General features: G+C 38.9%; 1 protein-coding gene across 2 annotated transcripts in view; it reads left to right on the plus strand.

Moving 5' to 3' along the window:
• Positions 1-24930, plus strand: part of LOC124770366 (xylulose kinase-like) — a 130118-nt gene that overhangs the window by 56545 nt on the left and 48643 nt on the right. For both annotated transcript variants that reach the window (XM_047249198.1, XM_047249199.1), the window contains exons 4-5: positions 298-477; positions 6593-6694. In XM_047249198.1, the coding sequence (XP_047105154.1) occupies positions 298-477; positions 6593-6694 (282 nt within the window). The remainder of the gene's footprint in view (positions 1-297; positions 478-6592; positions 6695-24930) is intronic.

The raw sequence follows: 24930 nt of genomic DNA on the forward strand, positions 1-24930 counted from the left end.
TATCTATAACATCAGAGTTATCTCTGCAGTGGTATATAAATAATTATGCTTATTGCTAAGACTTTGAACATTTTGCTGAATTAATTTGTATCTAAATCTGGATTACTGAATACTGGTTTGAGGCATTACTCTACTAGATTGTCCAGCATACCTTTTGAGTTTCCCTGTTCCCCAGTTTGATGTTCATTGTATATCTTTGAAAAATGAATGGGACTTATTGTGTACAGATGTGATGATAACATGCAACAACCACATGCAATAACTAGACCTAAAATCTTTTCTTTCATCCAATTATAGCAACATGGATCTGTCTACTGGCAGCGTGGAAGTGAGAAAGTTTTGGAATCACTTTCACCAGATCGCTTCATGCATGAACAGTTAAGTGGCTGTTTCTCAGTGAAAGAATCACCTGTATGGCAAGATTCAAGCACTTCCAAACAATGTCAGCAGCTAGAGGCAGCTGTTGGAGGTCCATTGGTGAGTGTTGCATTTCACACGCAGTTTTTGAGAATACATATCAGTGATTGTAAGATCAAAACAGATAATATTATGAAGCTCCATAATGTTATATTCCTTCTTGCAGAGTTTAGTTTTATTTCTGTGGGTCATTTATTTCTTGCAACTCCTCCACTTTGTGTTATAAAGGTTTCCACCTATGCAATAGAGATGCCATTAATGCCATAACATTGTTGTTTGCCAAGGAGAATTTTATGTTTTACACAAATATCTTGTGTGTGTGTAGGGGGGGGGGGGCTATCTCCAAAGGATGACTTCGTTTAAAAACTTGACAGTTTGTTGTCCTTTTCTATGTTCCTTTCTGCTGCTACACACCTCTTTTACTTGGTGGGGAGGACTTATTTATATAACTAAGTTTTTACCTGCCCCTTTCCCTACGTATTTGTCATTTATGTTGCACACATGTATGTCTGACTCTCTGCTGTTTTACACCATACAACTCCAGGGAGGTTGGTGATTTATCTGTGGTACTCACCTGTATGGCATGATCTTATGTCTTGAAATGTATTGACAAAATTATTGGCCACTACTACGTTCATTCTTGTGACCTGACTGATACACTGAACAGCACAGATAAGAGGCAAATCACACATCATACTTTTCAAGTATTCCAAGTCAACTAAAGACAAGAAAAAAATACCAACAGGTCATTTTACTCTCTCTCTCTTTCTCTCTCTCATCCCTATCCCCATTCCCATTCATAAGGTAATTACACCCACTCTCAGCCATAGGGATGCTAGTGAGTCTAACTGTCATAGTAATTTTTTCAGGTTGCAAGTGATGTATGTACTCAGTGTGATAGAAATTGCTTCAGGTGTTACAGAGATGTGCTGATATGTCACTGTCTTTGCACTCCTCCCTCCCCCCACTTCCCTCCACACACACACATCTAGGAGTGAAACTTTATCAACAACCCCAGAATCTATCAATTCAATACTAATATTAGTCCTTATCAAACATTTTTACATGTCTCAGCTTCTCATCCTCACATCCACTCATAGGGGTTGTAGGTACAGGTGTATTACCCTCAAAGTATTTTTATACAAATTATGTTATTCATTCTAGTCAGAAGCAAGTACAATATGTAATAATTTCCATTAAAAACAAAAGAGAGAAAAATTATTAAGCTACATTACTGTTTCCCAAAATGGTGCAATTTCAATTGCACCTGGAATCATGAGCAGATGGTCTTCTTCTGTGCAAGATGCAGGGCATAGTTAACAGACCAGTAAGTGTTCCTTGGTATGTTCTTCTCTGGAGTCGCAGTTGATGGTATGCACAAGGAAGTGCAATTTCTGGAGGTTACTTCCAACTCCAGACGGAAGGTGGTTGCGTGACCTCCATGTCATCCAGTTCTGTTCTTGCTGAGGTGGAAGGGTTTTCAAAGAAGATGGCTAGTTTGAATTTTTCTCAAGTTGAGGGATCCATAGTGGTTTCCTTGCTGAAGCTGCCATTGTTTGTAGTCTTGATGGAACTTCTTCTGGACCTCAACTGTGTGGCTGCTGGAATGAGCCCAAGTAATGGATGGTTTTGCTGGTAAGTGTGATTAGTTCTCTCCAAATTGGCTGCTACTTTATGATGAATATATGATGGTGCTATGGCTGTGGACAGGTAGAGTTTTACAAGTGACATAGGTTTCAGATATCCTCTAATAAGCTTAAGCATTTTGTTCACTGGCTTTGTCAGCTTTGTTTACATGGGTAGTTTTTACTAGACTGGGCATGCACTCTGCAGAACTGTAATATATTGCCAGTGATGTCATTCTGAGGATTTGTGATTGAGAGCCCCAGTGATCTTGCAGAGGATATTATTTCTGGCTTCCACCTTCGTTTTCATATTCTCAGAGTGCTGCTTGTACATGAGAGTATGATCCAGAGTGACTCCCAGATATTTTGGATGAGCCATATTTACTAATTATATCCTTTGCCATGTGATGTTAAGTTTGCAAAATACATGATTAAGATGAAACAAATGCAGTTGGGTTTTAGCTAGGTTTGGATGAAGTTGACTGTTGAAGTAATAGACATTCGACTCTGGCAGGTGGGTTTCAACATCTTCAAAAGATTCTCTTGACTCGCTAATGCCAGATTATTGGCGTAAGGGAGATTACTTGTGTTTGCTGGAAATGGTTGATCATGGTTTATACTAATAATACAAATATGAGTCATGCATGTGCAATATTTTATTGAAATTACTCCAGACATTCCTGAGATAATCTTATGTGTCACCTCCACCCCTTTCGAAGATATGTGGTTTTTACACAATGCTTCTTTCCAGATAGTAAATGCTATATGTACTGAGTTCGATCATAACCAATCCAGTGGTTTAGGAGGAGATGACAAACATTCATTTTTATAAAATACAAGTTTATTTCTTGGTTCACACACATATGAGTTAAATATATTTCAGGCAGGCAACTAACTGATTCTACACAGCTTTAAATCATGCAACTTCAGAGAGGACGTAAAATGTATCTGAGGTGTTGAGCTGTGTAGCATTATCTTTGGCATGAAACACAGTGACAAAATTATTGGCTCGCTGGAGTGCTCATTGTGACTTGGTCGAAGCATTGAACAATGCATATAAAAGACACTTTGCACTCCATACTTTTAAATAATTTCAAGTCAACTAGAGTACAGGAAAGAAATACAAGCAGGCTGTTTTCCAACAGTTTTACATGTCACCTTATCTAATCCCTATGCCCTCACATAGGAGTATCATATTCCCACAGTATTTTTATACAAGTAAATAAATCATGTACTTACCAAATTTGCTTGAAATTGTTCCAGATGTTCTTGAGTTATGCTTTCTTGTCAGCCTTTTTCACTCCCACCTTCACACATATGGGTGTAATACTGATAAAGTCATTTTTCCAAGACAGCAAGTGATACAGTGACAAGTTTAGTAGAAATTATTTCAGGCATTACAGAGATATGTCACTGTCTTTGCCCTTCCATCTCATCTCTGGCTTTGAAATGTTTCTTGTCCCATGCCTGTGAGCTTAGCGATCCTGAAAACTGTGGATGCTATACTAATATCAGTTGTTATCTAATTTTTTTCCATGTTATTGTTTCTAACCCACCTCCCTTGGTGTGGTGGAGGTGCATTATCCTTACAGTATTTTTATATAGGTATCACGACAAATAATGAATCATATATACGCAAAACTTACAACAAAAATGGAAATTTCTGGATGAAGCAATATGTAAAATAAAGGAAAGACAACTGTCATGTAGTAGATCAATGCATGGAGCAGAGAAACACATAACAGAAAACTGTATTCACACTAGCTTTTGAGCACTAGATCTTTTTATAGCAATAGCACACATTCACCCATCACCACATGGGCATCCAAACACACACTACTATGGCCATGGCAGTATGTACAATTGTGTCATATATTGGACACATATATATCTGATTCTCTGTTGTTTTACACCATATGACTCTGAAGAGGATGGTAAAGCTGTGTGCAATGATCTAGGGTTCTGCAATAGATTGAAAAAATTATTGGCTTGTTGCAGTGCTCATTCTCATAATCTGATTGACACACTGAACAGCAAATTGCTCTTCATAATTTTAGAGTACTCCATGTCAACTAAATACAGGAAATAAATTACCAACAGGTTGTTTTAGAACATTTTGGCGTGCACCAACTCCCTCTCCCACCTGCTTCCTAACAACAGCTTCCTTTCCCACCTGCCCACAACTCCTCTCCACCTTCCATTGCCTCCTTCTCCTCCCATTCTGACCCCTTCTCACCGTCCATCTCCTCCTCCCACCATCTCTCTGCCCATCTCCTCCTCCCCCTTCTCTCTTTTTGCCTCCTCCCCCATCTCTCTCCTTTTCTTTCCCCTCTTTCTCTGTCGATCTCTTCCCCCCTCTCTCACTGTATATCTCTTTCTCCCCTCTCTCTCTGTCCATCTCCTCCTTCCCCTCTCTCTGTGTGTCTGTCTCCTCTTTCCCACTCTGTCCATTTCCTCCTTGCCCTTAAGATCTCCATAATTAACTTGTAAAGGGTCATTATGATTTAGAATAGTTATAAGTATCTCATTTCTAGAAATTGAAGTAAATTTATTACACAATTATTGAATTACAGATTCATTTTATCAACTTACATGGGTGTGAACTTTTGAACTTTTATTGGTGACTCCATGTACATAAAGCTCAGTTTTAGTGGTAGTTTATTTTTTAGCAACATCAAATAAATGGAGAAAACAGATTTGTGTCTTAATAGTTTTAAGCTCTGCAGTAAATACATTCTGTTCCTGAATATAATTGACATACACAAATCAAAATGTTCCTGTTTATTAGATGAACAGCTTCTACAATTTTATTTCTCAGCTCTTGAAGAGTAGTTGCCATAGGTGGGATAAAGACTCTGCCTTTTATGCACACCACAGAAAAAAATTGGAAGGTGTAAGGAATGCAAATTGCACTTGAACAGTGGATTGATTCACTTAAATTCCAACATACAAAATGATTTCTCTTGTAGCGCAATTGCCATGTTGCTACAAAGAAATGACAGTGCAGCTGCATCAAAACGTTGAACCTTCCTCTATTTGTTGACATACTCAATGTTTTTTCTGTCTTTTATAGTTTTTCTGTAATAAGCAACTGAATTCTGTCCTTTTGTTTTGAAGCATTTGGTATATTGTTCACAGACATTTATCTGCAGTGACACTGGAAATTGTTGTGGTAATTTTATGTACATTGTGCTAATTTTATGTACCTCTTCTTCACAAATATAATAGGACAACTTACATTTCTCTAAAGTTTATGCATATCACTACTTGATAATACACAGTTCTTTTCTATTATTGAAAAAGAAGCAGACAGTCTTTTTTGAATGACATATGTGTGTATCTTATATTCATCTGACAAATTCATGACAAATTCAGATTTAAATTTAGACTAGAGGAAAATGAAAAGCAGAACTATTAATGCTGATGATAGCAACTGCTTTACTGATTTTTAGTAATCTGGTACATTTATTAACATTATTCTCAATTATTCCCTTTTAGGGAAATGTGTGAATTTGAGCCGTCACAGCTTCACTTCCTTTTCTTTTTTGCTTTTCTTTTCTTTCCAAAACCTCTTCATTAATTCATTGTGTTTTTTCTTCATTTGGTCTGTCCATTTTCTCTGTTGCTTCTTTTGTGAAGACTTGTTCAAGTTTCTTGTATTTGATTTTACTTCCAAACTTTTCTGTCCTCAGTTTCTTCTTTTGAAATTTTTAGTTGTTGCAGATCATCTTGTTTTTCTTTTATCAAATTGGTCTTTAATTTGCTATCATTGAGTGTTAAAAATATTCTTTGAGAGTCTGTTTTAATGCATCCTACATAGGTGTGTGTCAAATTATAGGCATCTTTTCCTAAATTTGACTGTGATGTCGACTGCGTGCGTAGAGTTCCTTAGTAGGTCATTTGATCCAATTTCCATTTTGGAGTACAGTGGCATAGATTTTTCTAAAAAGTTGTTGTTCATGTTTCTTTATGTCATGAATTTTTGTCATCCCTCTAATAACTATGGTTTCTGTCACATGTGAGGCTGCTTGTAAAACAACTACTGTATGTTGTAGTGTTGTAATTTTGCATTACAAAATAATACAGCTCTTATCATGTACAACTATAATTAGTTGATAGGGATTAATTAATGGTTATATTTTTCTTTTCTTTTAATTCTAAATCTAGATCTGAAGATGGCCTGATTTGGCTCAAACCAGTTATCACCACAAAATAAAGAACATGATGTAGATTGTTTTGTTCATACAAACTAAGCAGTATACTCTATAAAATTTAAAAGAAACTGCAGAACGTAGAGCAGATGAGGCAAGACTGGAACAACTAAAGATGACTCTTAAGATTTTGCCACTAAATGCACCTTCAGTAAGAGAGATTGTGAAATCAGAGATTATAAAAAATCTCACAACTTCGTATTGTGTATTGCTTATTATGAGTACTTTGACACTAGCTGTAGTTTTTATATTTGCATCTGACATCCAAATTTTAATTTTATCTTCAGATTCATAAAATATAATAAACTAATTCAGATTATTTCTAAAAACTACTTCCAGAAACTGGCAGAAATTACAGGTTCCAAAGCATATGAACGCTTCACTGGCCCTCAGATTGCAAAAATATTTCAGACGAAGCCTTCGGCATATGAAAATACAGAGGTGAATATAATCTTTTATATAAATGTATCTTAACGCTATGACTGCTTACCAAATAATAGAGACATTAAGTCATTGACAGGCATATAGACAAGACTGAAAACTCTATTAGCTATTGGACAAATATTATTTTCAAACTAGACAGATAATATGCGCACAAACTCACACTTGTATGGCTACATTTTACTAGCTGAATACATATAATCGTGCCTGTTGAAGACTCAACACCTACACTATTTGGTGAGCTCCTAAATGATTTACATTCTACCAGAACTTTCCATTAACACAATGACAACTATAATCAGAACACCGTTATATGAATCTCACTGGTGAATTTCTAACATGTGTGAGTTCAAAATACCAAATGTGTTACTCAGTATGTATGTGCCACAGAAGAAATCAGTTATGCATGCACTTTATACTTTAATAGGTACCAAGGATAGCACACAAATATTAATTTATCTACAGGAGAGATCATAATTATGAAAACTGAGAAAAATGTTTCTAGGTAATTGTTTAATAAGAATCTCCTTTACGCACATTTGTGATCTTCCTATTGTAGTTCTTATTTTCTATGTGTGTTTTTCGTATTGTTCAAGTCATTATAGAAAAATTGCAGCCTTGGTTACATTAGTGAGTAATAGACAGAAAAGACTACCCGTTTGTTTGCATATGTGATCTGATTTTTACATATACCATATCAGTTTTGTGTTTGCAAGACATGCGCACCACTCTTTGTTTTATGGGTTCAGGGGTGAAGGTGGGAACGGGAGTGGAAGGGGGGGGGGGGGGGGGATTTTAGGATTTTAAGAATAATTCTTGTACTATCTTCTGTTGGATTGATCAATATATGTGTGATTGTTTGGAGTGGGCGAACTGCCTGATTGCAGATCTAAGGGCTTTTATTTAAACTTAATTAGTCCATTCAGTCATTCTAATTTAGATAATATCTAATCATGAAATTAAATGTTGTTATCTGTGCAAAGGGACAATAAAAAGGTAAACAACTTGTGTTGAGCAGCAAAAAGTAAAATAAGAGGTATTAGGAGACACATCAAAAACAAAGCTGTAAATGTGGCAATTCCACCTTAAAATGTTTTGAATAGTTATTTTGTTGTAAGTTCCTAATATCACAGAGTGCAGTGGTTTAATACTGAGGTTACATTCAAATAATATTGATTTGTTTTGTCCATTGTAAACTTGGTCTTGCATTTACTTAATAACAGCTGACACTGATATCTTATAAGCCATGCACTTCTTGATTTGTTGTCACTCTCACATGACAGAATCTCTCTTTAAATGTAATATCACAGTAAACAATTTGAAAGAGTTGTTGATATTTGTTTATGCTTTAGAATTAAAGGCTACAACTGACTGAAAAGCAGGAGCATTGAGTTGTTGATAGGCACACATGAAATAAAGAAAACTTGCTATCTTTCAGAGTTATCCTTTGATGAGCTAGAGTAAAACAAAACACACACACACACACACACACACACACACACACACACACAAACCTCTGCTGGCTTGACTAACAGTGCCAATGTTACTTTTCAGCCATTGGCTAACTGTTCAAATCCAGTTTGTAGGCTAGAAATGCAGCAGGAAGAGGTGACAGATATATGGACCAGCACGATTGTAGTGGCTGGTGGTAAGCAGCATGTTCTGAAGGCAACATGGGGACATGATATGAGAGGGGGTGACAGAGCAGAGGAAGTGGAAACTGTTGTGTGGATGGTCCAGGGACAATGAGTTACTGGAGATTGAGGCTACAGGGATTATAGGACTGGAGGATGTGCTGTAATGATAACTAATGAGTGATATCAGTACTCTCAAATCTGTTGATACGCTCATGCAGTTTTTATCACTACATGATATAGTAATAATTTAAATTATTAGTTGGTGGTACTCTTTGTTAACACCTATTTCAGCAAAACTAACTATATCATCTTAACCCGTGGAGTGAAAACTACCCCTTGAGTAATAAATTAATGAGAAATATTGCATTATAGTGTTTTTTCAATTTTGAGTGTATATAATATACATAGTGGCGTTAGTTAGGCACAACTAAAATATAGAGAGAAAAAAAGTTAATTGCTCAAGAGGGGTAGAATTGTTGTGACTCGCCGATCATTCAAAGTGCCGCTGCGCAATTACGCACGTCTTCTACGTGCGGCGCTGTCTGCCAGCCATGCAGCAGCCGTGCCACCTAAGCAGCCAGCCAGCCAGCGGCCGCTAGACTTGGACTCAGTGCTCATTCGAATGTTACCGTGTTCACATGTCTTGCTTGTCAACTTGCTCAGTGACTTATATGTGTTGTGTCGTTTTGAAATATATGTGCTCAACTTGACGTTATAACAATTGGTGACGAGGTAGTGGATTTTTCCTTTTCATCGTTGACCCACAGGTTTCCATGGCTACTGTCAAGCAACTATTGCAAGGTCTCATTGAACAGCAAATGCTTCAAACGTCAGCGATTCGCGATTTCGTCGCGGTGTCAAATGCAGGGCGTTTCTCGTTGTTGGCTATGCCTCCTTTTCCTCCTTACGACGAGATGGCGGAAGAGTGGTCTGATTATGAAAAACGTCTTCGACAGCACTTCTTGGCATTTCAAGTCACGGACAAACAAACATGTAAGTCTCTGTTCCTTTCCTGGATCTCACCTCAAATGTATCGGTTGTTGTCGCAATTGGCTCCTTTGAAAGATCCTGCGTCTTTGTCCTTTGCTGAAATGTGCTCACTTCTGTCTGTGTATTTTCAAAAGCAAATGCATGTGGTAGCCTCTCGTGTTGCCTTTTATCGTTGTCAAAAACAACCGCATCAATCCTATCGTGCTTGGGCTGCTGAACTTCACGGCCTCAGTCGAAAGTGTCAATTTGTTACTGACGTTCACAAAGAATCCTATGCCGATTCCATGGTACGGGATGCTATTATCCGGTCGGCGCCCGACAAAGAAGTTAGGCAATGTGCCCTTCAGTTGGCAAATCCGACTCTAGATGAAGTCCTATCCATCACGCAGTCTTTTGAAATTTCTTGTGCCGCTGGGGTGCAAATAGAGGCATGGGGTGACGTTGGGGGATACAACCTCTGTGCGCTGTTGACGACGCGTGCGGCGTGTCCCCACCGGCCGACGTGGCTGCAGTACGCTCCCACGCGCAGCCTCGGCCTAACCGTAAACAACCCTCTAAGGAACTGCATCAAAACCCCGGCAACTTCCTTCATGTCCGCGGTGTTTTACGAAACATTCACACTAGGATTGTCCCCAACATTGGCTGTGTGTCACAATTGCAAAAAGAATGGTCATGTGTGCTCCGTTTGCAAATCCGACTGCATACATGATGTTCATGAACATGACGCTGATTCTGATTCTGTGTTGTCTGTCAATTGCACTTCTTCCCTTTCAGGGAAGTTATTCCTCACTGTCCAAATCCTTGGTCAGGATGTTCGCATGCAGGTGGATACTGGTTCTGCTGCCACTATAATTAATTCTCAGACGTATCTTCAGTTGGATTCTCCACTCCTATCACCTGTCACTCAACAATTAAGGACATACAATAAACAGAAGATTTCTCTCTTGGGACAATTTAATGCTGAGGTATCTTACAAATCCGTCATTTGCACTGTTTCCATATTTGTGGTCGACCAGAATAATGCAGAGGATCTTTTTGGTTTTGATGCCTTTCGCGTTTTTGGGTTCTCCATAGATGACTCTGTCAATATTGTCTCTGATGCTATTCCTTATGCCCAATTGGATTCCTTGTCGACGAAATTTTCGTCCCTTTTTTCTCCTGGGTTAGGCTGTGCAAATGACTTTGAAGCTCATATCACGCTCAAACCCACTGCTCGGCCTAAGTTTTTTCGGGCTTGGCCCATTGCTGTGGCCCTTCGTGATCCGGTAAAACGGGAGCTGGATCGTCTCACTACTTCAGGAGTCTTGCTTCCTGTCACTTCCAGTGAGTGGCCCTGTTCTGTTGTTGTCGTTGCTAAGCCCAATGGTGATATTCGTCTCTGTGGCGATTTTAAAGCCACTGTAAATGCGCAATGCCTCGTCGACACTTACCCTATGCCCCGACCTGAAGAATTGTTCACTAAACTTGCGGGAGGCCAATATTTTTCTAAAATTGACCTGTCAACTTCCTCTCGACACTGCTTCCCGGCAGTTTCTGGCCCTTAACACACCTTTTGGCCCCTATCAATACCAACAATTGCCATTCGGGGTTGCCAGCGCCCCTGCTCTCTTTCAGCGATTCTTGGAACAATTAATGCTCCCTGTCCCTGGGTGTATAAATTACGTGGACGACCTTGTTGTCACTGGCTTCACCTCTGAAGAACATCTTCAGAACCTCCGCACACTTTTTCATGTCTGACAGACTGCCGGTCTTAAGTGTAATCTTCAGAAATCACAATTTTTTCAGGCATCTATCACGTACTTGGGGTTTCAACTCTCTCGGGATGGTATTCGTCTGCATCAGCAAACTGTTGCTGCGATCGATGCCCTTCCTTGCCCTGCATCTGTTAAGGAACTGCAGGCTTTGTTGGTGAAAATAGCATACTATCACAAGTTCTTACCGTCTGCTGCTTCGGTGGCTCAGCTGTTGCACCGCCTGTTGCATAAAAACGTGCCTTTTCACTGGTCATGTGATGCGGCTTTCCAGAAATTGAAGACTATGCTGAAACAGACCCCGTGCCTGGCTACTTATCGACCAGGCCAACATCTTGTTCTTGCCACAGACGCCTCTCAATACGGGGTCGGTGCAGTCCTTGCGCACTGTTTTTCAGATGGCTCTGAACAACCCATTGCTTATGCCTCCAAAGCACTCACGGATCCCCAACAAAAGTATTCTCAAATTGAAAAAGAAGCTTTGGCCATTATTTATGCTCTTCATAAGTTTGGTGTTTTTCTCTACGGGTCCAAATTTCATCTTGTTACAGATCACAAACCGCTTGTTTCCTTGTTTCATCCATCATTGTCACTTCCTGACAAGGCTGCACACTGCCTCCAGCGTTGGGCTCTTTACTTGTCTCGTTTCAATTATGAGATTCATTTCCGGCCGACGGCTCAACATGTGAATGCTGATGCACTGTATCGCCTTCCCATGGGTTCTGATCCGGCATTCGATAAGGACGAACATTTGTGTTTCCATGTGGATGTTGCCGAGCAGCGGGTTGTGGACGGATTCCGCATTACAGGGGACCAGCTGCCAGCGGCTACGGGTTCTGACCCTACCCTCTCCCGGGTTTTACACTGTATTCAGAAGGGTTGGCCAGATCGTCCGTCCGCTAAGACTTCTGACCCGTTGCGGAACTACTACGCTTTGCGCTACCGTCTCATGGCTAGGGATGGTGTTATCCTCCTTTCCACCGACAATGCTTCGCTGCGTGTTGTGGTACCTGCATCTTTGCGTGCTTCAGTCTTGCGCCTCCTTCACCAAGGGCACTGGGGTGTGTCTTGCACAAAATCTCTGGCGCGCCGTCATGTGTACTGGCCTGGCATCGACTCTGAAATAGCACACATGGTCGCTGCCTGCGGCCCTTGTACGTCACAGGCCGCCGCCCGGAAGTCATCTTTGTCACCGTGGCCTTCGCTTGAGATGCCCTGGGAGCGCATTTGTGCTGACTTTGCGTGCCCTATTTTAGGTACTTATTGGCTCCTCGTACTTGACGCCTACTCTAACTTTCCTACCACCGCGGCAACCACAAGTGCTCTCGCCCGCATTTTTTCTTTGGAAGGCCTTCCGTCTACTCTTGTTGCTGATAATGGTCCGCAATTTGCCTCTTCTGAATTTGTGGATTTTTTGTCACGGCCCATCCGTTCCATCCACAATCAAACGGTGAGGCTGAACGACTGGTCCACACCTTTAAGGCTCAGATGTGGAAACTCCTGACTTCTTCTGCTGCTGATGATGTGCTTCTACAGTTTCTGGCTTCTTACTGTTTCACCCCCATGGGTGACCACAGCCCAGCTGAGCTCTTACATGGCCGACAGCCCCGCACGCTACTTCATCTTCTGCGGCCTCCCACCTCACGGCCACGGGTGCCTTCGCTTGGCCAGTTCACTGCCGACGACCTTGTCTGGGTATGGGGATATGGCAGGTGGCCAAATGGAGTCCGGGCCACATCTTACGACACCGTGGCCGATGCCTGTATGAAATCCAAATGGACACTGGTGTTGCAGTGCGTCATTCGGACCAGCTTCGGAATCGTGTGCCGGCAACACCTGTTCCAAATTCCGCTACACCACCTTCAGCTCTACCTGATGCTTGGGATCTTGGCACCTCTCATTACTCACAACGCAGCCCTCTCACCATCATCTCGGTGCCAGTACAAGAACGGACGCCACCAGGAGACGTGCCCATGCAGGAACTGGATGACCATCATCTGTCAGAGCCAATCTACTTGCCTCCTTCTCCTATGGATGCCGGCACATTGCCCATAAATGACTCATGGGATGGGGGTGGGAGTGGGGGTGGGGGTGGAGGTGGGGGTGGGGTGGGGTGGGGTGGGGGTGAGGGTGGTGGTGGTGGTGGTGGTGGTGGTGGTGGTGGTGGGGGTAGGGGTGGGGGAAGGGGAAGGGCAGGGATGGGGAGAGGTTAACAGAGGTTAAACTCAGGAGGAGGGTGATGGGATGTGGGAACTTGATGTAGACCAAATTCCCATCTCCATATTTCAGGGAAATTTGTGCGGGATGGGGGATATGAAAGGCCAATATGGTGCAGCAGACACTCACATCTCTTAAGTAATGCTATAGAGCAGGCTGCTCCAGATTGTGCACTGCCCAAGTTGTGGGTACAGGCACAGGATGGGCAGAAGTGGACAAATGCCAATCTGTCAGCCAGCCCATAGCATATCTGATTGTAATCTACAGGCCAGGGTCAGGCATGCAGGGGTGGCAAATCAGATTGTGCATGCGCAGAAGACTTGCAGTCAGGCCATCTGGTGGGGTTGATACAACATTTGCACCTATCTGCGAATGTGTACAAGAGCCTTTGCAGGCACCAATCTTAGGGGAGGGACAAAGTGGGGGTGGAGGGCTGGGTGGGTAGGTAGTGTTGGCACAGCCTGCTGTAGAATGTGCTAGCAACTGTTTTCTGGCTGTACCCAAGGCAGTCAGTTCTTCTGTGTCCATTCATATGCCCAGCCAACATAGTTGTGGTTACTCCTAAATAAAAACCATGCAATGATCACATGTTAGTTGGTAAACAATGTGTGTAGTTTCACTTGTAGCTTTACCTTTGATGAAAGATCTACTAATGGTGGGGCTGGATTAAGTTATAGTGGGGTGGGTGCATGGGGCCGGTTTTACAGAAATATGACTGCAGGGATACAGATGGCGGCCTGAGAATGCCATATGGTTTTACAAGGACAGTACAGAGGTTAGGAGGGCAATGGAAAAAGATAGTGGACAGTGTGGGAAGAATGTTAGGGAGAGAGGATCTCATTTCAGTGCTTGACTAGAGAAAGCCATGTCCTTGGTGACGTAGTGTGTTTTTTGTGTTTTGTTTTTATTTTTAAGTAGAATGTGTTTTTATTTAAAAGCAAGAGAAAGAGACTGTCTAGAAGATTTGTACAGAAAAAGTTTGTGAGTTAGTTGTGCAAGAGGAAAGCCTGGTTGAGGTTGTTGGTACGCATGTTGCAAAGTACTTTAGATCACAGGGCAAAATTAATGTAATTAGTTAGGAACTTACTGCTTTTTCTCAGAACACCAGTGAAATACTTTTGTAAAATTTTACCAGGTCTTGCTTGTAAATTTACCTTTCATGCAGAACACTGAGCCATTGGCATATAAAAACATGCTATAAGAAAACTTGTTTCTTCGTCTATTTTGCAAGGGGCTCTTTTTTTTTTAAATGCCTGACATGGCAGGAGCTACAAGTGCAGAATTGTTGTCCCACTTCATCCATGAAAGTTGTGGTGACAGGAAATAGGATACACTTTGAATAAAAAATAGTAAAAAAAAGAAAAATTGAAGAGCACAGTGGGAACATAAACTGGGTAGGAAAGAGTTAGAATAGAGTACACCAGAGATAAAGAATGGATACACCCTGCTAGGGAAGGCACCACTCACCACATAGTGTGCCTACCAAAGTCAGCTGACGCCCTACGCATTCCATGCATAAGTGAATCAGTTTTATCACTTATTTTGTCCATTAGTCTCTGATTGTTAAAAATATTTTGCATTCATTAGTTTTCGTATCACATAATAGAATGTACAGTAGCATATGAAAAATTGCTTTCCAAGTCTTTCAAATTACGTTGCAAGATGAGACAACTAGCTCATTCTCACATGTTTTCTTAAAAACTGAGGTATTTGGTTACTTATGTAAAAAAGATCTTGGCCATAAATTATGCCAAAAATGTTACCAAAACTGAAATCTGCTTTAAAATTAACATGGAAATGACTTTACTAATTGTTAATACTTTATAGTCAGCAACAAGATATTTAGTACATGTAAGTTAATTCCTGCCAATGTGAACTCTTTCTCATGCCAATGCTGTGGAATCATACAGTTGCTAAATAAAATTTAGATATTTTCAGCAAATGAGACTGAGCTCAAGCTTTCATAAACATCAATCATTTAATCAAAGACTACTGTTCATCACTTTTCCTAACTTCCTTTTATTCATTTCTCAATATTTTCTACAGCATACCATCATAAACAAAAGTACAATGCATTTCAAGACAGAGCACCAATAAGTCCCTAATATTTCATTTCCCTAACATCATCATAATCTTCTTAAACTTCACATATTCATTATAGTTCACAATACAATAAACCTTCATCTCTCACACCACTTCACCTCAACATAAACCTATCAACTTTACAAAATATTTCACAACACCACACAGTATCATTAATATACCTCAAATAGAAAAATTGCTCTGCATTGTAGTTCCTGTATTCTATTCATAATCATACAACATGTGTTATAAACCAAGAAAAATATGTTAATAATTAACTTCACATAGGTCTGAAAAACAACACTCTCCATTATGCCTTTCCCTCACAAAGACACCACAATAATAACTGAACTGACATAGCTTGTAAACTGCTAACTTTTTAATTTTCCATACACATTTTTATTCACTAAAGCACTAGATGTTTTGGTATTGCTAACACTGGCTGACTATAGTAATATTTTACGAGAAAAGGAAAGTTGCTACTCACCATATAGCGGAGATGCTGAGCCATGATAGGCACAATAAAAAGATGCACACAATCATAGCTTTCGGCCATTAAGGCCTTTGCCAGCAGTAGACACACATGCACACACACACACACACGCACACACACACTCACGCAAGCACAACTTGCACACACATCTGCAGTCTCAGAGAGCTGAAACTACACTGTGAGCAGCAGCACCAGTGCATTATGGGAGTGATGACTGGGTGGGGGTAAGGAAGAAGCTGGGGCAGGGAAGGGGAGGGATAGTATGGTGGGAGTGGCGGACAGTGAAGTGTTGCAGTTTAGACAGAGGGTAGGAGAGAAGGTGCGGAGGGGAGAGGGGGTAAGTAGCTCACCTTACAGAAACATCATGACAGTACCATAACACTCATTTTCCCATTACCACGTTACAGATTCCAAATCCAGCTTTATGACATTCAACATATTATATATCACAAAGAAAATTATATTAAGATCTGAATAAATGCTCAGGAATTGTTTGAGTCTTGCACTTAAAGCTTACTCTAAACATTGAAAATAACACTGTAAAAAAACTAATTACTTCTCACGAAAAGAAATGATAAAATACAAATCATGTCTTATTTACAACTTGTAGGAAAGTAACACAGCACAAGCAAAAATAGTAAGTTAGCACTTTTAAATCATTTGCACAAAAATGTTTGAACAACTGTAACTGTATATTTATTTACGTATGGCAGAAAACATTTTGTTCCTGCAACATTTTTTTCTATGGAACAGATACATATAACTTTTTTTCTTTTCTTTCTCTTTTTGCTGCAACTATGTTGCTTTCCAGAATGAAAATTGTTATCATTTACCCTAGTGTGTTCCTTCTTATGATAATTGTTATCACTATATTCCCTCCTGTTGTGATTACTACTGTGCTAATTTTGATAACTACTTCTTGTTGAGGATGAACTTAGGATATAATTTTATAACAAAAACACAACAGTTTTAGGAATGGTGATCTTCTTCGTTTAATATCTAAAAAATGACTCAGAGCAACAAAAAACACTTCAAAGAGTAAAAACATGGAAAAAAAGACACTCTTAGGAGCAAAGAAATTCACAACACATAACCAAGCACCACCATAGGAGAGGAGAGGAAACAGTTCTGATTTATTTACTTTAACACTTCTCCCCAAATCAAACTGTGGTGCACTGAACAACTTTTAAATAAAAAATAAGAGGTCAAAACACATTAGTTACAAAGTCCCATCTTGGTACACATTGCTTTGAATTTGTTTGATTTTAAAGGCTTTGTAAACAATTCACCATGTTGATTTTCAGAACACACGTGTTCTACATTGATATCCCCATTTTGATAGAGTTCATGCACTTGCATTGTTAATGAACAATACGGGCGTGTTTCTTTTTCCACTGATCTTCAACAGCAGTCTGTTGAGCCAAACTAACTCCTTGGCTCCTTCACTTGCAGCAATGAACTCCACTTCAGTGGTGGATAGTGCAACTGATTTCTGCAGCTGAGATGTCCATGATACATCCGTATCACCAATCATTGAAACAAAATCATTTGTTGATCATCTTGTTTTAGTCAGCATCAGCATAGGCACAAAGTTTATTTCCGGATGAAGTATAGAAGAGACCTAAGTCTGAAGTACTATGAAGATATCTGAAAACATGTTTTACAACATTCCAATCAGAAGAAGTGGGTTTAGCCATAGATCAAGCAACTTTTGAAACAACATAAGCAAGATCTGGATGAGTAGAGCCTGCCAAGTAAATTGATGATCCCACAGCTGAACAATAAGGAATGTTGTTGTCAAGAGTATTGCTATATTCACTGTCTAATTTTTCATTATCACACGGATTTTTTAATCATTTTGAATCAGCCATGTTAAAACAATGTAGAACTTCTCTGTGTATGCTTGCTGTGAAATAAACAAGCCAGACTCTTGTTGCTATATTTGCATACCTAAAAATGAGTCTAAGGAACCCACTGTTATTTTCAAATCAGTCTTTAACATATCTAAAAATGAATTCACCGCACTTTCAGTTGTTCCTGTGATAAGTCCATCATCAAATAAATAGCAATCAGCAATTTTTCTGCTTTGGTTGGTTGAAGGTAAATGCATAGATCTGCTGTTGAACTATAAGGTGTACAACTTTGCTTTTGCCGTTTGCCAAAAGGTGGTGACAACGGTAAGTAGCGGTCGAAAAAAACAGATCGCAGACATCAGGAAGTTAACTTGGACCTCACTCAACGTAACCTCATTCAAGCATTTGTCGATTTGTGTCTGCATCATAAAGTTGTTCATGATTGAAAATGTCATTTGTGGGAGGTGTTACTGTTTTGTTTCAATATGAAGAAAACAGTGGCTGAGTCTCATCGAATGCTCTCAAGTATGTATGGTAAGGATGCTAGTAGTGAAAGAACATGTCATGAGTGGTTTCAACATGATATGATTTTAATGTCGTAGACCGACATAGTGGTGGAAGAGAGAATGTTTTCGAAGATGCAGAATTGGAGACATTGCTGAGTGAAGACTGACGTCAAACTCAAGGAGAATTGGCACGATTAGTGGGAGTGGCACAGCAAGCCATTTCAAAACATCTCAAGGCTATGGGCTTGATTCAGAAAGAAGGAACTTGAGTCCCGTGTGAGCCGAAACCAAGAGATGTTGAACGGTGTTTGTGTGTTTTTTGAACAGTTGCTTCAGGGGCTAAAACGGAAGGGATTTCTGCATCGCATTGTGACCAGGGACGAAAAATGGGTTCATTACAATAACCCTAAATGCAAAAATCATGGGGGTATCCCGGCCATGATTCCATGTCGATGGCCAAACTGGATATTCACGGCTCCAAGATCATGCTCTGCATTTGGTGGGACCAGCTCGGTGTTGTGTACTATGAGATGTTAAAAACCAAGTGAAACAATCACAGGTGCTTGTTATCGAACACAATTAATGCATTTGAGGAGAGCATTAAAAGACAAACAACCGTAATACAGCAAGAGGCATGATAAAGTGATTTTGAAGTATGACAACGCTCGACCCCACATTGCAAAAGAGGTCAAAACGTACTTGGAAATGTTAAAATGGGAAGTCCTACCCCACCCGCCATATTCTCCAGATGTTGCTCCCTCTGACTATCACATGTTTGGATCAATGGCGCATGGTCTGGCTGACCAACACTTCTGATGTCATGAAGAAGTCTTAACGTTGAACTGAGCAAGTTTCAGATTTTCTTCAGCTGCAATCGCTATTACAGCATGAATGGCATCATAACAAGCAGCTGGACTAAACGTTTCATCATAATCAAGTCCGGCACTTTGAAACATACTGCGCACAACCAAGCGAGCACTGTATCAATCAATCGATCCAGCAGGCTTATATTTAATATGAAGCACCCATCGATTATCGATAACACGTTTTCGTTTAGGCAGTTCTACCAAGTCTCAGGTATCATTTTCTTCAAATGCCTTCATTTCTTCTTTCATCGCATTAAACCATTCATTGGAATTACTAGTTTCCATAGTTTCATTGAAGTTCTTTGGTGCAAGCTCTTCATGGATTGGTTTTGTCAGGCAAACTAATGCATTTTTTTTTTGTTGAGAGTGGTGAGACTGGTATCCTAATTTGTAGTCACTAAATTTTAGTGGGGGTATGTTTCACGAACTGGACATTGATTTGGTAACTCATTCCAATATTCTTGGTCACTAGTTTCAATCTGATCAACAGTAGATTCACTATCCTCTCCTGTTTCTTCAGGCACAGAATTAAATTACAATTCAATCGAATTTCCAGTTTTACATAGCTTTTCTGATTGAAAATCAACATTTCATGATGTCACCACATGATGTTTTGATGGAATCCACACTTTGTAACCATCTTTCTCATTCACATAGCCAATGAAATGACCAGGTATAGCCTTTTCGTCAAACTTAGACCAAAATTTCTTTGGGAAATAAACATAGTACTTTAATCCAAAAATTTCTTAGATAGTTAAAACTGTCAAACACCTTGCCCGTCCACAATTCGAAGATGCTTTACCTTCAACACTTGACTTCCCAGTATGACTGAGTAGAAAAATGGCTGTGTCACATGCATGAGACCAAAACAATTTAGGTAACTTGCTGGACATTAACATTGAGTGAGCTGATTCAACTATATGGGCATTTGCTTGTTCAGGAACACCATTTTGCTTAAGAGTGTCTGGACATGTAAGATGAAACTCAATACTATGGTCTCATAGAACAGTAGCTACCAGTTTACAATTCAACTCTCCTCCACCGTCAGACCAAAATACTTTTACCTTATAACCAATAGCATCACACTCCTTCAAAAATGTTTTCAAATTGTTAGCCACTTGAGATTTATTTTGCATAGCAATGAAAACCATTCATAGAGTCAATAGACATGGGTCCATTAACGTCTGCATTGATCAGCTCACCAACAGTTTGTGGACGATCTCTGTGATGGCTAAATGTTTTACAATGGGATTTGCCAAGAACACATCCATCACAAGATGATGTGGTATCAGGGCACTTAACTGAAATACTGAAACAAGAGAGCACATCTTGTACATGACGTTTATTTTGATGACCGAGTCTCTCATGCCAACACTGTAGTTCTTCTGTAGTTGTTATGTTAATCATTACTTATGAACCTGGAGGACAAACTCACATGTTCATAATGTATACTGAACCACCTAGTCTTCCTGTTGCGACTACTTCATTATGTCACAGAATGATAACACCTTTGTTATTGTAAGTCACATTATATCCACAATGTGTAGCTTGACGGACAGAGAAAAGATGGTGTCTGACATCACATACATACCAGACATTTTAAAGCAAAACAGGTGTCCACCTTTTGTTTATGAATATTTCAATATGGATATTGCCAGTCCTATGTGCAAAAATAACTTTTTTGGCAGCTGTCTGCATACATTGTGGAATCGGAAACTTTTCAAATGTAGCAAAATGCTGTTTATTTGGTGAATATGATGTGTTGTGCCAGAGTCCAAAATCCAAGAATCTGAACTATCAAAATTAACATGTGACAACAAGCTAGTGGCTAGAAATGTATTTGGTTTGCTACTCACTTTTAAACTGGAACTTGAATTATTATTGTTGTTAGCTGTCACTTTTGCTTCTTTTGCGGCTATGCGCTTTCAGCTGTTTGCTATAATATGTCCAGTTTTCTTGCAATACAGACATGTACAACTTTTTTTCTTCTTTGACTTACTCCCCTCTGTTGCAAATCTCTTATGTTTTTGATGTTGCTCATTCAATTTTGATTTTGTGTAAGAAGCACCAGCTGTCTATGTCGCTAGTGAATTCTCAATCAAACGCAAATTCTCAATTAGAAGCTGTGTCGTCTGCTCAGGTTCAGGAACACAATACCAGGTCGACCTGTAAAACTGATATTCGGGTCATAATGTTTTGAAAATGCGATGTTGGAGCAGTGAAAGGGGAAAAGTTGCATTTGGATTAATTTTGTTCAGTTTACTGCACAAGTCAGGGAAAATGTTTGCAAGGAGCGACATGTGTATTATTATAGACATGACGTCATCTTTTGACATTTCAAAGAAACAATTGAACAATTTATCTAGTCACTGCAATGAAGAATGTTCGTATACTGACATAAGGGTATCCCAAATTTCTTTTGTGTCAGTCTTCTTTCTTACACGAAAAGCAGGTTCCTCATCAAGCGCTGTTCCAATGATATGAGCTGCCCGTTGCCAGCACCAATATGTGTCGGATGGTTCTTCTCCTTCCACTAATGACGGACACTGATGTGTACCATCTATAGTAGAATGAAGAGGTTGGTCCTTTAAACAAAATTGGATCTGCCATTTCTATGTTTCCCACTGATCTTTACTTGACAGTTTGCAAATGTTTGTCTTACTTATATCATCACTCAATGGAAGCGCTGTGTCTGCCATTCCAAAAATTTTGCAGTCTCACAAATATCCTAGTAAATGGAAAAATAGTCTCACAAATGGATACTTTAATTCCCAGAGTCTGAAGCATTCAAACCTGGGCTCATAACCTGTTGTGGATGGACTTAGGATACAATTTTACAACAAGTGCACAACCCTTTTAGGAATAGTGGTCTTCTTCTCTTAATATCCAAAAGATGACTCACAGCAACAACAAACACTCCAAAGAGTAAAAACATAGGAAAAAATAAACTCTTAGGAGCAAAGAAGTTCACAACAAAGAACCAAGCACCACCATAGGAGAGGAGAGGAAACACGGTTCTGATTTACTTACTTTAACACCTCTTTCAAAATTTATGTGTCAATTGTAGTTGTATTTCCCTTTTTTTCCCCCAAAATTATCTAATTTATCTACATATTTCAAAAAATGGACTACTGTGTCATCTGGCCCACAGACTCGGTACCACTGTACCTCAGCTAGTGACCTCCTTTTTAAAGCATCAATCTGGGTCAGGTCATCAAAAGGTTTGCACAAATGTGGTAATTTTTTTGGCTCATTTTTGCAAAACTGTTTCATGCTAATACGCCCTTCCCTGTAACTTGGTCCATTGAGAAATTCACTATTTATTCTAGCTTGTTCAGTCTCTGACCATAATTTATCTAAAAATCGTTTTTCAAAATCTTCATAGGTTGTGTCATCATTGGTATACTGATTTGTCCAGCTTAATGCTTCATCTTCCAGAAACTTCTTAACAAACTTGATTTTCATAATATCAGTCATACTAGACACAAAATTATCTCTGCAATGCTGCAGAAAATCTACAGTATGTAAACTACCTTCACTGGAAAAATTTTTCACTGGAATGTTGCAAAACATGGTACCTTTCACATTTTCTATGAATTTGCTGTCTCCTGTTTTCATCTGTTCAACAAAACTGTTTTCAACAAGTGCCACTTTGGTGTCAGCATTACTTTCCAATCTCGAAATTCAATTATTTACATTTTTGTCCAAGGGACTTATTTCCTCATTCACATTTTCGAAAGCAATTTTGTTTTTCTACCTACCTTCAGTGATCTCATCTGTGACATTTTTAATTTCAATATTAAAGTTACATCCAACTTCTTTCATTTATACTCAACAGATTCTAATTGAACATCTAATCTATCAATTTGTTGGCTGATATCATTTATTTGAGCTATATTTTTACTGACACAATCAAATAATGCTCCTATTTAATGACCAGTTTCTGTGAACTGATTCTTATTATCATTGCTCATATTTATTAACAATTACAGCATGGTGCTTATGTCATTATTATCATCTTATTTTAAGTACTCCATTAGCTTTTTCTGTTTTACATGTTCATCACTAACATTTTCCTGTTCTTGTTTCACTACACTATTTAAGTCTCCCATGTCAGTATTACTCCCTACTGTTCCAGATTCACTGCCTGTCATTGTTGGTAATTATACATCAAAACACTTCACAAAAAAAAAAAAAAAAAAAAAAAAAAAAAAAAAAAAAAAGTCCAATACTAAGCTTTGTTGTTGGATGTTGACATTGTTAATTGTTCACCTTACCTTTTATTTTTCATCCTTTTCTTCTTTTTGCTTAAAACTCCTTTCTGCTGCTATTGTTGCTGGTTTGCAGTTGTGGTTCATATCTGGCTGATTGTTCACATAAAAATTTCACTACATCTTTTAATCTGCAACAAGAAAAATAGTCCAACTCCATATTCACAGACCACTTTCAGAAAATCCTGGATGACATCACCATAATCTGACCATCTACGCCCTCTTGTTGCCCAAATTTGATTTATTAATGTTTGGAGTAAGTTAGTAACTTAGGCAGCTAGTCACATTTTCACAGCACTTGCCACGTTGGGATAGTGACTCTGCAGTGAGTAGCAGGGACAGTCAAATTTAAATAACTAGTTCTGTTAATGCTGTTGTTGCTCTTCTTTGTTGTGTGTTGATGGCTTGCTGTGCATTTGCTTTCTGTGGTTTATCTTTCTATAATCATCTACGTACATTATAAGTCATCTCACTTGCCAAAGCAAACCAATAAAACACACATAACTCATTCTCCATCCTCTCACTTTAAACTCGAACAACCATCTGAACAAAAGAACAAAGATTTACCTCTAACAACATGTAACAAAGAAATTGGTATCATATATCGATCTGTGGGTATGCACAACAATCATTGGAACATACATTTCATAAATAAAATACAATTAATTGTCTACCTTTTTGAGAAGTCCATAATCATTATTGTAATTTCATAATTATTTATAAGCATTGACATTTAAAGATTTTCGCATAATCATGTAGTAGAGATTTTTGGATTTTATGTCTTTGGTATGATCGTTCACTTCATATGATTCAAGATCAGTTAGCATATTTATCTCACCATAATCAGTTTTATTACAGTATGTCATAATGACATATTGCTTGGTTCAGTTTATATTTCATACAATTTTAAATGAAGCTGAAAACCAGTTTTCTGTATTATTCAATGTATCTTAAGGGAAGCAAGAGTTCCCCACAGATGCCAATTCTATTTGAATGCAACTCACATTTATAGTAAGTTGATCAAACCAGATGACTCAAGGACAGAACAGCTAAAAACATGCCAAAACAAAACTTTCTGTAAAGTTAGAAGAATAAAAATTCAGTGCTCTGTTGTTATTGTGTTTATTAACTGATGACATTTGATTTGGGGAGTATGAATTGCAATCAAATTTTGTAGAAGGTAATATATTTGTGAAGTTGTTGAAGAAGTTTACATGCATTATTATGAAGTAATTCATCATGTTTTAAGAATCATGCTGGAGGGTATTATCACATAGAAGCTACCCCCACACAACAAGTTATCTCGCTGCAAATAAAAGACTGTTCAGACTTTCAGTAAATGTTAGGAGCTCAAAAATGGAAACCAAAAGTGAAGTTATGAATCAATGGGTGAGTACGTGCAAGTAGAATATTAGGTAAGAAAAGAGACGGATAATAAGTCAAGTAATTTCATGTAGTAAAAAAATGTATTTGTTATGTACATAAGAACTAACTTTTAATAAATGAAAATGTGGGTTAAAACAAACAAAGATTTCAGTCTGAAGCAACTGATCATTAGAGGTCAATTGAG

The sequence above is a fragment of the Schistocerca piceifrons genome, unplaced genomic scaffold, assembly GCF_021461385.2.
Source record: "Schistocerca piceifrons isolate TAMUIC-IGC-003096 unplaced genomic scaffold, iqSchPice1.1 HiC_scaffold_798, whole genome shotgun sequence".
NCBI lineage: Eukaryota > Metazoa > Arthropoda > Insecta > Orthoptera > Acrididae > Schistocerca > Schistocerca piceifrons.